This window comes from Pseudopipra pipra, chromosome 10 (genome assembly GCF_036250125.1).
Source record: "Pseudopipra pipra isolate bDixPip1 chromosome 10, bDixPip1.hap1, whole genome shotgun sequence".
Classification (NCBI taxonomy): domain Eukaryota; kingdom Metazoa; phylum Chordata; class Aves; order Passeriformes; family Pipridae; genus Pseudopipra; species Pseudopipra pipra.
Window position 1 is genome coordinate 20,921,709 of NC_087558.1, and position 15,907 is coordinate 20,937,615.

General features: G+C 47.4%; 1 protein-coding gene across 3 annotated transcripts in view; it reads right to left on the bottom strand.

Annotated features, from left to right (window-relative positions):
* Positions 1-3,273: 3,273 nt before the first annotated feature.
* Positions 3,274-15,907, bottom strand: part of RYK (receptor like tyrosine kinase) — a 48,378-nt gene continuing 35,744 nt past the window's right edge. For 2 of the 3 annotated variants that reach the window (XM_064666617.1, XM_064666618.1), the window contains exons 10-15: positions 14,218-14,287; positions 12,355-12,487; positions 10,990-11,099; positions 8,856-9,015; positions 5,302-5,438; positions 3,274-4,335 (exon numbers count right to left, since the gene is read on the bottom strand). In XM_064666617.1, the coding sequence (XP_064522687.1) occupies positions 4,224-4,335; positions 5,302-5,438; positions 8,856-9,015; positions 10,990-11,099; positions 12,355-12,487; positions 14,218-14,287 (722 nt within the window). In that variant the 3' untranslated portion in view covers positions 3,274-4,223. The remainder of the gene's footprint in view (positions 4,336-5,301; positions 5,439-8,855; positions 9,016-10,989; positions 11,100-12,354; positions 12,488-14,217; positions 14,288-15,907) is intronic. The other variant, XM_064666619.1, reaches the window with a different exon arrangement.

A 15,907-nucleotide genomic window follows, 5' to 3' on the forward strand; every position in this document is an offset into this window, starting at 1 on the left:
CCAACGCTCAGCCCCAATCAGGCCAATAAATGACCCAAAAGCCCCACCAAATCTTACAGTCAAACCTTGCCTCCTGCTACAGAGCTGCTGCTGGTGGAGCCATTTGAATCCCCCACACCAGAGCTGATTTTATTTTAAATAGGTTTCTTTAATTTCTTCCAGTGGCTTCTCATTAAAATTCCTGTGCTGAGATCAAAGGCAATGGCTGGACTCACCTGGCATCCTGGGATAACAATCTGCCAGCACCAACAGGAGTTCACCTGACAGACAGGGATTTCTTGAACACTCAAAATCTGTGGTTCAGAGATCATCTGCACTAAAAGCCACATGTTGTGCTGAAAAAATACACCTGGTGTGAGGTACAAACACACCAAGGGCTGTATGAACACCCTTCGCATGCCAGGTGAGGGCTTTAACACTGGCACTTGGATTGGTGTGTGGAGTGTGTATCTGATGTTTTCCAAGAGAAATACTTGGGAGCTGGCACTGTGGAGCTTTGGGACTGGCCTGCAGAAGGTGGACAAATCCCCCTGGCCCAAGTGCACTGATCTATCTGTGAGGAATGTACTCCCCCAACATGAGCTTGGTGCACTCCTACCACTCCTGTCACAAGGACTACTTCTCCTCATTTTTTTTAATCTTCCTTTTCTTCAAAATGATTCATATCCATCAGCTACCACAAAAATGTTACTCCTCAATGCCCTCACAGGAATTCCACTGTTTTGGCAGTACTTCCACTCGCTTCTGAAAAGCACCCGTTGACCTTGCCATGCAGGTAGTTTAGAGCACACCACACACGTGTTTTTCCAGGCAAAAGAGCTGAAAGCCTTCTCAGATCCCAGTGCAAAGGTTGTTGAACCCTCTGGGGTGGGGTGATGATTCCCAGTGCCAAACAAATAACTCAAGAAAACAAGGTCACCTCCAGAGGAAACGAATGGAACCATTTTCATTCACACCCTTTTTTGCCATGTCAGCCTTGCCCTTCGCTGAAAATCTGGAGACAGTGACAGTGGGAAACAAAGGACAACCCGAGCCTGAGGCTGGTCAAGACAAGCACTTTGATCCTCCAAGGTGTGTCCCTTGAGTTCCACAGAAATATCCTGGAGCAGCTGTTCTCCGAGCGCTGCTTTCCAGCTGCCCTTCATATCCCTGATTTAGCACCTCCACAGCTCTCATCCCATCACTGATGAACCACTGTTGGCTCTCAGCTTTCTCTTCTCCATGATTTGATCCTACTCTTCACTTCAGAGCCCTTCTCCATCTGAAGTCCTCCCAACAACTCTGACCTCTGCCCTCAAAGGGAATCCCATCCCACCCTGCCCTTCAGGGGTCTTCCCAGCTAAGCCACCCAACACCTCTTGCCTTTTACCTCCTCTTTGCCTAGTTTTCACCTCTGGCATCACCCTCCAGAGAAAAAAATCCTGGAAACCACAGTCTTCCCCATTTCTTCTTTCCTGTAACCACAGCTTTCTGTTCTTTCATCTCCTTGACTCACCTACCAGCCATGCTCCATCCAGCTCTCCCCAGGGTCTCACTGAGACTTTGCTGTGTGCTTCAAGACTAGAAGTTACTGATGATGTTCTCCTTCCAGGAAGTCTGCCTTGCTTATCTTCTACACCCAAGCTACCTGCTCCTCAAGAGCTCCCCTAGAAGGCCGTAGAGCTAAGATACAACACATGCAGCACTGCAGACAAACAGCAGCAGGAAAGCTATTTGCAATCTCAGGTACAATAAATTCCTGCAAGGAATCTACTCAGGGTAGCTCTCCTATCAGAATGCCTACCACAGAATCATGGAATCATTAAAGGTTGGAAAAGACCTCCAAGATCATCAAGTCCAACCTTTGAACAAACACCACTAAAACAGAGCAATAAAGGCCACGTTTACTTGTTTATTCACCACTTCTGGGGATGGTGACTCCCCACTGCCCTGGGCAGCCTAATCCCTGCAGGTGAAGCCAGTTTGAAGGACAGTAAAATTTCCAAAATGAATAGTTGTATCTGTGCCTCAACCCACACTAAAGCACCTGCCAGTCTCTGTTGAAGGAAGTAGAGGAGGAGCAGCCTAGGGAAGGGAAAGCTGATGCAGTTTCCCATTCCCACAGCTCCCGCTGACTGAGCGAAGCAGGTTCAGGTGCAGCACATCCCTAAACCTCCTCCAGGCCACAGTGGTCAGGTGTCACTTCTGACACCTGTGGGATGTGAGCAGATCTTGCCAGATACACACCTTGGATGCACGTGACTCCACCCCACAGAGCACATACAATGGGTGTATCATTTTCACCCCAGGCTGTTTTCCAATCCCAAGTAACTCTCAGAGCAGCAGATCCCACCTGGATGTCAGTAACTCTCCCACTGGCAGCTTCAACAACCACGTCACTGTCAACAAAGTCCTGCCACTGGGCAGTTCCCCAAATCAGAAAGGGAAGAGACCACAGGCACCCACCCAGGCAAAGCCCTGCTGCTTCCCCACATGACTCTAGACTAAACAAAAACAGTTTTAGATCAGTCAGGCAAGCACAGCCCAACACAACATGCCCAAACCTGAGCCAGCAGGAAAATTTCCTTTCAGGATAAAGCAAGACTTGGTTCACTGGCCACAGGTAACCGACCCTGAAGTGCAGACAGGAAAGCTGCAGCATCTGGAGGGACAAAGAGCACTCAAAGCTCTGCCCCATGTGACACTAATTAGGGAGGATTAATTTTCTTCAGCAAGGTTCAGAACTCTGGAAAGAAGAAAAGCTGCACATCTGCGTGACACGGCCAAATCCAGCTGCTCCCACTGGCACACCAGGGGCAGTGCTCCCACCGCTGCAGTTGCACAAACACTTGAGGCTGTGGGTGCTCAACTCTGCACATGGGGAGAGACAAAAGGCAATTCTCCATGTCCCACGGTGTGCTGAAGCACAACCTGCCCTGTGGTGCCACCAGGCAGAGGATGGAACCTACAGCTCACCTGGAGAGCTGGGAGCTGTTCTGCAACTAACTCTGTTATATGCAGGACATGAAAGCTACTGAGGCTGAACGTAGCACACATTTTCCTGAAAAACCATGTTCAGTCCTCTTAAGCAGTGTTCAACTCCAAACAAGCCGGGGTGGAACCCTTCCTTGGGTTAAGGAAGGCAGCAGGACAATACCTAAAGTCCCAGGGACCAGTTCCACAGGGAGGGAGGCAGGTAATCCACCTTCCCTTCCTGCCAACTCCAGCCCAACCACCACCAACCTGCACGTTCCACACACAGGGCGAGGTGAGGGACCAAGCTTTCACGTTAGGTGTAATAGAAAAACGTTCTTTACTCTGCAACTTGTCTTTACAAATATATATTTATATATTTAAGCCCATTTCAGGCCATAAAAGCCCATAAAAAAAACAACCAGTACCTTTTTGAACGAGAGAAACTGCGAGGCAGAAGTCTGAGGGGACAGACTCCCACCCAAGGGCTGCTCTGGCGCTTCTCTGAAGGCCCTTAGTTAGCGCATAAAACCACCTCCAAAATCCTCTGATCTGAAAAGGAGGGCACCATTCTTACCCCCCCTTCACTGCTCTCTGTATGAGGTAAACTGGAATCACTTTTACATCATCGCTTTAAAAAGGAGATGTTGTATCCTGAAGACCAGCTTTTCCAAGGAACATTTGTGAATGGGTTAAAAAGGGTTCAGATGCCGCGTGTGGATCCAACCACAATGTGCTGTTGTCTCAAAATAGAAGAAGTTGATACTAAAAAGCTATTCCAGATACATACAAGTACAAACATTGGAGCTGGTCAGAAAGATTCAGTTTCAACATTTGTTTTTGTTTTTTTTTAAAAAAGCAGGGAAAATTTTCTGCAGTGTGGCTTTTCATTTCCCCTCTCCTCACTTTTCTACCAGTCCCATAAACTTTCCGAAAAAAAAATCACGTGTCTGCTGTCAGAGTGCAAAGTCCATCCAAATCTCGTGTTTCAGTTCACTATCACTACACTTAACAAATCCTGATGGCAAACCAAAAGGTCTCGATTTAACTTAGCAAAAGTGATACCTAGAAAATATTCAACACCAAGAGGTCTTACAAAAAAAAAACTTGAGACTACTAAGGCAACCTAAGGCACAGTGTTTTGGAAGAAGTGCTTTCTCCCTTTGGTGTTGCTTTATACACATCACGTGTGCGAGTCCGAGGGATGCATGGAGCTGCAGATGGATGCCATGCCTTCTCCCAGGCAGGGAATCCCATCTTCTGCTGCAGTTTCAGACGTAGGCTCCCAATGCTGCGTGAAATTCAGTTAGACATTGCACCAGCTGCTGAAACTTGGGTCTTTCTTCGGGATCTAGGGCCCAACAGCAGGCCATCACTGCAAACCTGCAAGACAGAGGCACAGGGAGACAGGAGGAGAACGTCAGCCAGGTGACCACAGCACCAGCCAGAAGGGGAAAAACAGCCTTTGCCACTGGGAAACCTGCTGATCAAGCAGAGAGAGACCAGGAACACTAGATCTTATAGTACATGATGCTGAACAGCTCCTTCAGAGGACAGACACCTGGAATGATCAGCATATGGGCTGGGACTAGAGGTGCTGTCTTGATTTAGGATATGAACCTGTGGCAATCCAGGAGGGAGTGATACATGGTCATTAGAAATTGCTCAACTGCTTAAAAGCATGGAATTATGGAACGGTTTGGGTTGGAAGGGACATTAAATCTCATCCAGTTCCACCCCCTGCCATGGGCAGGGACACCTTCCACTAGCCCAGGTTGCTCCAAGCCCCGTCCAACCTGGCCTTGGACACTGCCAGGGATCCAGGGGCAGCCACAGCTTCTCTGGGCAACTTGTGCCAGGGCCTCCCCACCCTCCCAGGGAAGGATTTCTTCCCAATATCCCATCTAACCCTGCCCTCTGGCAGTGGGAAGCCATTTCCCCTTGGCCTGTCTCTGCAGGCCCTTGTCTGGAGTCCCTCTCCAGCTCTCCTGGAGTCTCTTTAGGCACTGGAAGGGGCTCTCAGGTCTCCCTGGATCCTTCTCTCCTCCAGGTGAAGACCCCCAGCTCTCCCAGCCTGGCTTGAGAGCAGAGAGGCTCCAGCCCTTGGAGCATCTCCATGGCATCCTCTGGACTCACTGCAGCCTTCTGGCTCCCTTCCATGGCCTTCTCCTGTTGGAGGCCCCAGAGCTGGAAGCAGCAGCGCACACAAGGAGCACCCACCCCAAGGTCTGTCTGACAGGCAGAACAAAAGGGCAGGGGAAGAAGGCAAACCCGGCTCTTTCTCTGACAAGCCTGGCTTAAGGTGCCGATCAGAAAGCTTCATGCTCATCAGACCCTGCCCACACTCACAGCTCGTCGGGGCAGTTGATGGGCTGCGCGATGCGATAGCCGTCCTTGAGGTACGCGCCCATCTCGAAGGGGTCGATGTCCACGTACGGCGTCTGGCCCAGGGTCATCAGCTCCCACAGCGTCACTCCGAAGGCCCACTGCGAAGGAACAGTGCAGGGGTTAACAAACCAGGCTGAACCTTGGCAGCTCCTCCAGGCACTGCACAGAATCAGTCAGAAATAAGAGCAGGCACAGAAAGAAAGCTTTATGTAAATTCCATATATAACCACGTGGCAACACGTTGTCTTGAACAGGGCTAACTAAGAATCCCAGAACTGGTGTTAAGTTGCCCAGAGAAGCTGTGGCTGCCCCATCCCTGGAAGAGTCCAAGGCCAGGTTGAACAGGGCTTGGAGCAACCTGGGCTAGTGGAAGGTGTCCCTGCCCATGGGTGGTGGAAGTGGATGAGCTTTAAGGTCCCTTCCAGCCCAAATCATTCCATGATTCTATGAAGTTGAACTAAAGTCAAAATCTTAGTGCACTAAGATATCAGTGGTAAAAATCATGTGTTTACTGCATTTTTTATTATGACACTTCAGAACATTTAAATCTAAAGGATACTGAATCACTGTTTAACATAAAATTGGTATTTTTTTCTATATTTCAGTTCTTCAAAATGCCTCAAAGATCGTAAAAAAAAGTCTGTGAAATTCAAGGGGTCAGAAGGGCAGACTGAATGAGACCATCGTTCTTTTGAATCCAAGTCATCTGTATATTTGGAGGGTATGCTCACAATTAGGACTCAGGAGAAAAAAATAAGGATTCCATCCCAGTGAACCTGACAGCTGGATCAGCATTCAACACATCCAGCTGACACTCCTTGCCAGGAGGAGCTTAGAAGGATGAAAAGTCCATCCATCAATCCACACACAAGCAGAGTACAAGGAAAATGATTTATGAGCTGGTATCCAGAGACCCAGGAGACCAGAGATGGAGCTGATACTGCACACTGGTGACTCACTGCTCAGGTTACACGTGCTGCAAGCATCATGATTTATTAAAAAAGGGCAGAATTCTGCAAGGCTCACAAGATTCTTGTTTTAATCAAGAGAAATCCCACCACTCCCCTTGATCAAAGCCTTAAGGAAGGGATGTTTTCGGATGGGAAGGTCTGGGAATGGCAGAGGCACAGACACAGCTCTGAACAGACACCAAAGGAAATAAAATCCCTTTTTAAGTTAAGAAATGAGGGACAAGTAGTGGTCACGGACGTGAGATGAAGGGTGAGTCAAGCAAAACCACTCTGAGAATGCCCCTCCTGTAATTCCGTAAGGAACTGCCTAAAAATGGCATGAAGAGATTCAAGAGCTCCGTGTCCAAGAGTGGGAAAACCACGGAATCACAGTTCAGCAGGAATAGTGGTTTGTTTTCCTACGCTCTGGCTGCCTGATAGAGCTGCTGGCTGGGGAGGAACACATTACTGGGAAGGTTTCAAGCCAGCAAAACCATTTGGAAGAAAGTCATCCAAAAAGCAAGGCTGGAACATCTCGGCAGACACCGCCCACACTGTTTGTACCACATGTCATCACCCATTTACCTCTTACATGCAGGGGGATCACTGGATTTGTTCCTTGCAAGCAGACAAAAACACATGACATCAGATTTCTGTGAACAGCATCCAGGTAGATGCAAAGCTGATATTTAGGGCAGATGGTATTTTCTAAACACGCAGAAAAACTGCCCGTTTTTGAACTCTACAACTCTCAGCTGGCCACATCTCTGCAGTTAAAACTATGTATTAGAAGGGGAGTGGCATTTATCCCCATGTAAGGGAAAAAGGAGTTGTGTTAAAATGGGAGGAACAGATGCTGAATTGCACTGTTTATGATACTGAGGTTCCTTCATCCGAATAGAATTCCACATCTCACTGCCACCGTTACATAAGCTTTCATTTCCAAGTCCAGTCTTCAAAAACAGGGCTTTTGTGTTCCAGAGTTAAAATAATAATAATAATAATAAAAAAAAAAGTAAATCAACATTTGCTCCAGCCCATTTAGCACTCTAAAAACATGCTCTTACAGGCAGCTCCGATTTCCTCTTCTGTCTTCAAGTTTGGTACAACACAAACCCCGTACGCATTTTCCAATGAATACAGAAGTACTTGTGGAGCAGAGCTGGCACCTTCCCTTCCTTCCTCGTTTTTCTTGTTGTTTATGTGGTTTGAGCACTAATACAGAGACCACGAGGGGAAAAAAAAACAACCAGAACTTCTCAGACATTTTCCAAACCAGACCAGAGCGCTGCGCCAGACAGGATGCACCCAAGGGTGCTGAGGGAGCAGGCTGAGCTCAGTGCAGTGCTGCTCCTACCATCTTTGAAAGGTCACCTCAACCAGGGCAGGTTCTTGACAAGTGGAATAAAGACACCCTCGGGAAGAGATGGGAGCCAGGGAACTACAGGCCAGAGTCTAACATCAGCTCCTGTGTATGTTTGGAGCACGTTATCCTGAAGTGCATATGAACCACAAAGGAGTGTGGGAAGAGTCAGCATGGATTTATGAGGGCTGTGGATTTATTTTAAGCTGTGCCTTACTAGTTCTCTGCTGAGCAGACAGTGTGTCAGTGGACACAGGGTGAGCCAAGGATGTCCACTTTGACTTCCAGAGGGTGGTTGGGTACTGACCAGGCTCCCCAGGGCAGTGGGCACGGCCCCAAGGCTGCCAGAACTCAAGGATTGTTTGGACAACGCTCTGAAGGACAGTGTGGGATTGCTGGGGTGTCCTGTGCAGGGCCAGGAGCTGGACTGGATGATCCCTGTGAATTTAACTGTCTTTCCTGCCAACACTTCCAAGGGAAAAGGATGCAATGGGCAATTTTTCTGTGCACAAGGGCCTGACTGCTCTCAGAACCATCTGCCACAAGCAGCAGATGCAGGGAGCAGGAGCAGACACTGCTCTAAACAAGCCACCGTTATCTATCCAGTGCCATGGATCCACTGCCATGGAGCCACAGCTCAGGGGTCCCCAGCATAATAAAGATGTGGAGCTGCTGGAGTGAGTCCAGAGGAAGCCACAGAGATGCTCTGAGGGCTGGAGCCCCTCTGCTCTCAAGCCAGGCTGGGAGAGCTGGGGGGGTTCACCTGGAGGAGAGAAGGATCCAGGGAGACCTGAAAGCCTCTTCCAGTGCCTAAAGAGACTCCAGGAGAGCTGGAGAGGGACTCTGGACAAGGGACTGCAGGGACAGGCCAAGGGGAAATGGTTTCCCACTGCCAGAGGGCAGGGTTAGATGGGATATTAGGAAGAAATCCTTCCCTGGGATGGTGGGGAGGCCCTGGCACAGGTTGCCCAGAGAAGCTGTGGCTGCCCCTGGATCCCTGGAAGTGTCCAAGGCCAGGTTGGACAGGGCTTGGAGCAACCTGGGTTAGTAGAAGGTGTCCCTGCCCATGGCAGGGGGTGGAACTGGATGAACTTTAATGTCCCCTCCAACCCAAACCATCCTGTGATTCTCCAATGGCTGGAAAAGGGGAAAAATGTCAATGAACTACATTTACAAAATGGAAGAGGATGGAAAAAACTCACCACATCACTAGCACTGGAAAATTCATTGTTCACCAGGCTTTCCAGAGCCATCCACCGAACTGGCCTGTTCTCATTATCCCCCAGGCAATGGTAATCCATGGGAAACAGGTCCCGGGACAGCGCATTGTCCGTGATCTTCACCTGAAGTGCATCGTCAATGCTAATTCAGAGAGAACAGGAGCACTCAGCAAACCTGGAGTCACAGCTTTACAGCACATATTTCTGCTCAGCCTTAAGTTTCACACTCAGGATTTAACTGGGGAATGCTAATCCACATTTCAAGGCATTCATTCTCCTGCACCAGGACACGCTTATTCCGCGATTAGCAAATATTATCACAGAACCTATTTGTCCTGTGCCAACAGATAAGCACCAGAGAAATCAGCAGGCTTGATTAAATAAAATCAAACATTTACAAGTGAAAAAAAATACACTTAAAGCCAACAAGGAACTCCCTTAAACTATTCCTGCTCCCTTGGAGATCCCCTACCAGAGCATTTAAACACCTTTCAGCACTTCTGTGGTAATAATGGGGCAAGGATTAAAGCAAAGAAAGATCCTGTAATATCTTCTAGCAACCAATATTTTTTGTGGCCTAAAAGTGTGTCTCCAATCAAGCAATTTCGTAAGATATTATTTATTCCACTCAACAAGAGAGATTGATGCTTGTCAGAAATAGGACACCAAGGGAAACTTACTTTTAATCAAGAAAAGATGACTCAAAATAACACAGAGAAATTGCCCCCTCTGGGATGTAATTCAGACTGTCTGAATTTACAGAAGTGTGTAATACAGTTCAGTGTTCTCATAAACAGCTGATCTCAGAATATGGGAAAGATGTTGGCTTCAACATCTCATGACAAAAATACAGAAGTAACATTGGGTTGGGGGAGATGGTAACAAATCGGTGTTTGTTGTCTGCTCATCTTGTCAATTATTTACTTTAATGAGAAAAAAATAAACAAAAATGCTCAATTTGTGTGTTTCCCCCTTCGCAGTCTCTGATACCTTCTTATTTATCCCATTTCTATGCATTTTCAGGCCAGTTCATTATCCTCAAAATTTACAGCCCAGGGAATTTCCATATCTAATTATTGTTAAGAGTTCAGAGAAATTCCTAGAAGACTTATCTATAAACAAATTTAATCCAAAGGGCAATTTCCCAGTGATTAGAGAGCTCTGACTTGTGCAATCCTCCTGTCCACTGGAATTGGACCCGACTGTGCCATGGACACATGAGACCAAAAGTATTTTGTCCCTTAAACTTGCCAACACCACTGCAACCCTGGCTCCCTTCCCAAAATTAGGACATGGATCTGACACACTTGGTACCAACTTCTCCCAGCCTTTCACCACACAGAAGCAGACCTGGGGATTGAAGGAGGGGCAGGGGGAACAAAGCCCTTCCAGGGATCCCAGCCACTGGCATCTCCTTCTCTTTCCAACCCTAAAGCTCCAGGGGATTCCCTGATGTTTGTGATCTTTGCTCCCTGTGGTAGCACTTCTTCCTCAACGTGTTCACCAGTAAGGAAAAGCAATAGGAATTAGGAACAGAATCTCCCAAGAAGTCCATCCCACTGAGCATCCCTAGGGAGCACAAGACAAGGTAGAGGGTGAGCAGAGATCATGGTTCATAGAAAGCCACCAAGCACCTCCATCTCTACATTTTGAGGGTGTATTCCAGCCAGAAGATGGTCTCAAACCCTACTCTGGTATTTCTACCATTCCAAAGCTCATTTATATTCATCCATCACTTGGGAACTAAAAAAATCTGCCAATGACCAAAGCCATGAAGCCATTACCTAAGGGGAAAAAAACCAAGAAAAACAACTTCGTACAAAAATCCATCACTGATAAATTGTCGGAGATATTCCAAGTTCTTACTAAAGCTGAAGGGAAGCTTTAATTCTTTTCAAGACTTTAAAAAAAAAAAAGTGATAGACAAACCCAGCAGAAGTATTTACAGTGGGGATGTTCTGCTTCCTTTAAAACCTGGTCCACTCCGGGTTTGGAGGAAAACAGCTTCACTGACAAAACCAGTCACCTAAAACTCAGGAAAAAGCCCAGCGAGACACCTGGGAGCAGAGATCAGGGTGACTGGAAGAGCTCCAGCCCCAGAGGTGACAGTACTTACACACAGTTTCTAGCAGCCAGGTCTTTGTGGATGACCTCCCGTCTGGCCAAGTAGCTCATTCCACAGGCAATCTGGATGGCCATATGGACGAGGTCCTGCTGGGAAATGGCCTGCAAGAGCCCACAACAGCAATCACTGCCAGCCCAGTGCCCGCAGGGTCAGCGGGTGTGCTGCAGTGCCCCTCCCCTCCCCTGCAGTGCCTGATGCCTCCTAGTCCCTACAGATCTGAGGGACACTCAGGAAAATCCCTTATTCTAAATTTTCCCTCCTTTTTTTGACATTCCAAGGGCAAATGTTTCCAAGTTGCACCTGCTTTTCCTTTGATTAGAGGTGAACGCAGGTAAAAGTGGTCGATTTTACCCTTCTTACCCCACTTTTTTCACTTCATCTCCCTGAAAACCAGCTCGTTTCCAGGCAGGAGCACAAACAGTCCCAGTCCTTGTTGCTCTCTACTGCTGAAAACCAGTAGCCAATGCTGTTGCTCCAGCTCCCTTTGCAACTTCACAGTCCTACCTAAATTAAAATCTTACACATATTTATAGCTTGCCTTCCCTCTTCCACTTCTATAGCGTTTCAGGAACCTGAGGATGTGGGCAACACACTGAAGCTGCAAGACCAGGGTTAAAATAAACCAAATATTACATTAAAATGATAATAAAGTGGCTAGTTTGAAATTTGGTACATAACAGGAAGAAACTCTCACCTTGGGATTTCATTTTGTGCCTGATTTAGTCTAAAGAATCCAAACCAAGGTGAAGTTGAAAACAAGGTAATTCTAACAAGAGGGATAGTTTTACTATATATACACATCCAGCACTAAAAGATAATTCAAATTATTAAAAACAAGCATATTTTCTTTCAGGAAATATATGCCACAGGTCCCATGGAAACACAGCAAAGTTATTAATGCTAAAGAGCACCCACAGCAATTAAAAAAAAAAAAAATCAGAGATTGCTTCCCTTATCTAAAGTTCAATAAATCCAGTTATTTGACTAACAAAGAACTACAGTAATTAAAGGGAATGTTAATTACACCAAAACTAAAATTGGGAAATCTGAAATTCCTCCAGACAGGATTTCCCCTAATTTAAATCCACAATCAGACACTGTTTTCTCTATTTTTTAGGATAATTTGAAGATGCACTGATATACCACTGATATAGTGCCCTAGTCAGAGGTCTCTCAGCCTCGTGCTGATAAACACAGCCAGGAACGTTTTCCTAGTATGGATCAAGGCCAACACTTGCTGGGGAACCTCCTCTGCAGGTCACACCAATGCCACAACTATTCCTTTGAAGGCACAAACACGGGTGACAGACCAAATCCAGGCTTAATGGGCACGAATTCCCAGATTCCTGGGTGTACCTGAGGGTTGTTGGCCTCCACCAACTTGCACTGTCGCAGGAAGAGTTTAAGGTTCCCCCAGTTCATGTATGGCAGCAGCACCATTGGTTTCTCTCCCTCTTCTATACAGACATGGGTGATAGGCAGCAGATTCCTGCAAGACAGAGAAATTCCTCATTTTATGGAACTGAAATCTGGTAAAAAATATTTCTGATCCCTAAACACAGTAACTGAAATTAATTCAATGTTGAAGAACAGCATTTAATCTTGTATTATGAACTCCTGAGCACAACATGTCCAAATAATTGAAGCCCTAGACATTACTCTTCTTAATAAATGCAATATTTGATTACTTTCCCATTAGGAATAACCCTCCAAATTTTTTCCATTTGGTCCAAAAGGGCTGAAATAAATTGCTGTGAATATAGGTTATCATTTGGACTCCGAAGTGATATATCCTCAGCTGGGAAGTGTATCATTCTAAAGGCAATTACAGACACAGAATATACAGTTCCCTTACAGTAGTTTAACCAAAAAAAAAAGTCAAAACATCATGTTTGATCCACTGCAAAGTGACAGAACAAAAAAATGTAGTTTTGAATCAGCTAAGCATCAAATTGTATTCTAACTACACAAACAGTTTTAGAACCAGAGAATCATTTAAGTTAGAAAAGATCTTTAACCCAGTTCTGCCAAGGCCACCACTAAACCACTTTAAATGTCCCTTCCAACCCTCTTATGGCCCAGGTAACCCCCATGCTGTGGTGTTTCTAAACATCTTCCTGTAGTATCATTCTATAAATATAAATAGATCAATATATAAATATATATAATAATATATAAATATCAATATGTACATTCATAGGAACTTGAACCAAACTGGACACAGTTTCAAATTTCCATCAATCACTTTTTTAAACACCTGTATTTCCTATTTAAAACTTGTTAGTAAAAGTCTCCAAAGAGATATGATGATTTTTAAAAGGGAATTTTGAAGTTTCTTGCTCTTACCTGAAGGTGTCTGACAGTCAGGTGTCACACCCATGAGCTCTACAGACCCGTGAAGGTCCCAGCTTTATGGGCAGTGTAGAGAAGAAAAGCTTTTTGAACTTTTTAAAAATAGTTTGACTTACAAAAGGGAGGACAACAGCTCACTCTGAATGATGAGAGAGGAGGGCTGGGTCATTTTGGTTCAATTTTAAGTATGATTCCCCAAGAACATGCTACTGCTCTTAATACAATCCTGTATTTTAGGCAAGGCTGGGAGAGCTGTGAGTGTTCAGACTGGAGAAGAGAAGGCTCCAGGGAGACCTGAGAGCCCCTTCCAGTGCCTAAAGGGGTTCCAAGAGAGCTGGAGAGGGACTTTGGACAAGTGCCTGCAGGAATAGGATGAGAGAGAATGGCTTCCCACTGCCAGAGGGCAGGATTTGATGGGATACTGGGAAGAAATTCTTCCCCGTGAGGGTGGGGAGGCCCTGGCACAGGTTGCCCAGAGAAGCTGTGGCTGCCCCTGGATCCCTGGCAGTGTCCAAGGCCAGGCTGGACGGGGCTTGGAGCAACCTGGGCTGGTGGAAGGTGTCCCTGCCCATGGCAGGGGGTGGCACTGGATGGGCTTTAAGGTCCCTGGCAGTGTCCAAGGCCAGGCTGGACGGGGCTTGGAGCAACCTGGGCTAGTGGAAGGTGTCCCTGCCCATGGCAGGGGGTGGCACTGGATGGGCTTTAAGGTCCCTTCCAATCCAAACCAGTCTGGGATTCCATGATCCTATAAAAGTCTCACTGAATTCTAAACAAACAGTTCCCTTTCCCCCCTCAGGGAGCTTTAGCTTTAGCACAGGGATTTCCAGCTCCCAGGGACAGTTCTGTCACACCCCTTGCCTGCCTTACCTGTGGTGAAGTCCTCGGAGTTTGCAGCTCTCAGTCAGCATCATTGTCACCTGCACCTCCGAGGCCTGATCTAGGGGGAAAAGGGAACCACAGACACAGCCTTGGAATCAAACCAACACATCCATTACAATTCAGTCCACGTTTTCAAGTCACTTGAGGTCACTGGAGCACAAACAGAACTTGTTTGCCTCCCTTTTTAAAATGGAATTTAAAAAGCCCCGTGTGAGTAAGCCAAGTTCTGAGGGTTATTTCTGCTTGAACGAGTGGGGTGACGCCGAGAAGGGAAACAAGCCACACTCCAGGTGCTGACAGGCTGTATTTTTGCCACTTCCTGACAGCTTCTGGGCAGGCACAGCTGCCTGCACTGGGCACTGTGGGGCACATCCTGCCCAGGCGCCAGGGCTGGTGGAAGCAGGGCCCATGCCACGTGTTTCCCAAACGTGGATGTGCTCTGAGGACACTGCTTTGCTGCTCAGCTACCAGTACAGGTGTCTGCAGTTCACAGCCACACTGCTGGAGACCATTGATTTCTAGGTTTACTTATTTCCTTGCTCTCTGCTCGGCCCACTTGACTCTTGGTAACCTTAGAGCTTTGGTGTTTCCTTCTCCACCTTTAAAAATAAATAAATCAATCAATCAAATCCCTCCTGCCAGCTAAAATTCAGGCATCTGTGGTAACTCCAGCAACCCATGGCAATGGGCAGAACACCCCCATGCAGTGGGCAGAACCACAAGTGGTGCCTGCAACCCCTTCCCCACCAATATTTGTGTATTTGGGGCTTTTCCCCCTCTCAGGTGGCAAGAACCTAGAGGGAAGCTTAAGGTGACATAAATAAGAGTTCTCCCAATCCCACCCTCCTCATTCCTGGGTGCATTTTCCATCCCTCCCTCGTGCTGGGACTAGTCCTGGTGTGCCTTGGCAGGAAGCTGGCACAGGAGAGCCCAGCTCAGCCTCATCAGCTTTCCCTGCTGCTTTAAGGGGGGGATTACATACTGCACATGATTCAAGCCAAGATTTTACTGCCCTGGGAGGAAGAAGAGGCAAGAACTCATCTGCTCTTTTTTTCCTTCTCCATGGTCTGAGCCTGCTCCCTGTGCAGCCCTGACACCCCTTCCTAACTGAGCCTGAAGGGAAAACGTGACTTGGGCTGAGTTTTGAGTGATGTGGGAGCTCTAGAAAAGCCCAGAGAGAGGTGCCATTAAATTAGTGACAATTATGGCTGCAGTATATTATGGGATGCATCAACCAGTGCATTTGGACTCCTCACAACAAAAAAGACATTGAGGGGCTGCAGCGTGTCCAGGGAAGGGAACGGAGCTGGGAAGGGGCTGAGGGAGCTGGGGGGGCTCAGCCTGGAGAAAAGGAGGCTCAGGGGGGACCTTCTGGCTCTGCAACTCCCTGACAGGAGGGGGGAGACGGGGGGGGGGGTCGGGCTCTGCTCCCAGGGAACAAGGGACAGGAGGAGAGGGAACGGCCTCAGGCTGTGCCAGGGGAGGGTCAGATTGGATACTGGGGAATATTTCTTGATGGAAAGGGCTGTCCAGCTCTGGCACAGACACCCAGGGCAGTGGTGGAGTCTCCATCCCTGGAGGGATTTAAAAGCCATGTGGATGTGGCACTTGGGGACATGGGATAGTGGTGGCCTTGGCAGTGCTGGGGGAGCAGTTGGACTCGATGATCTTAGAGGGC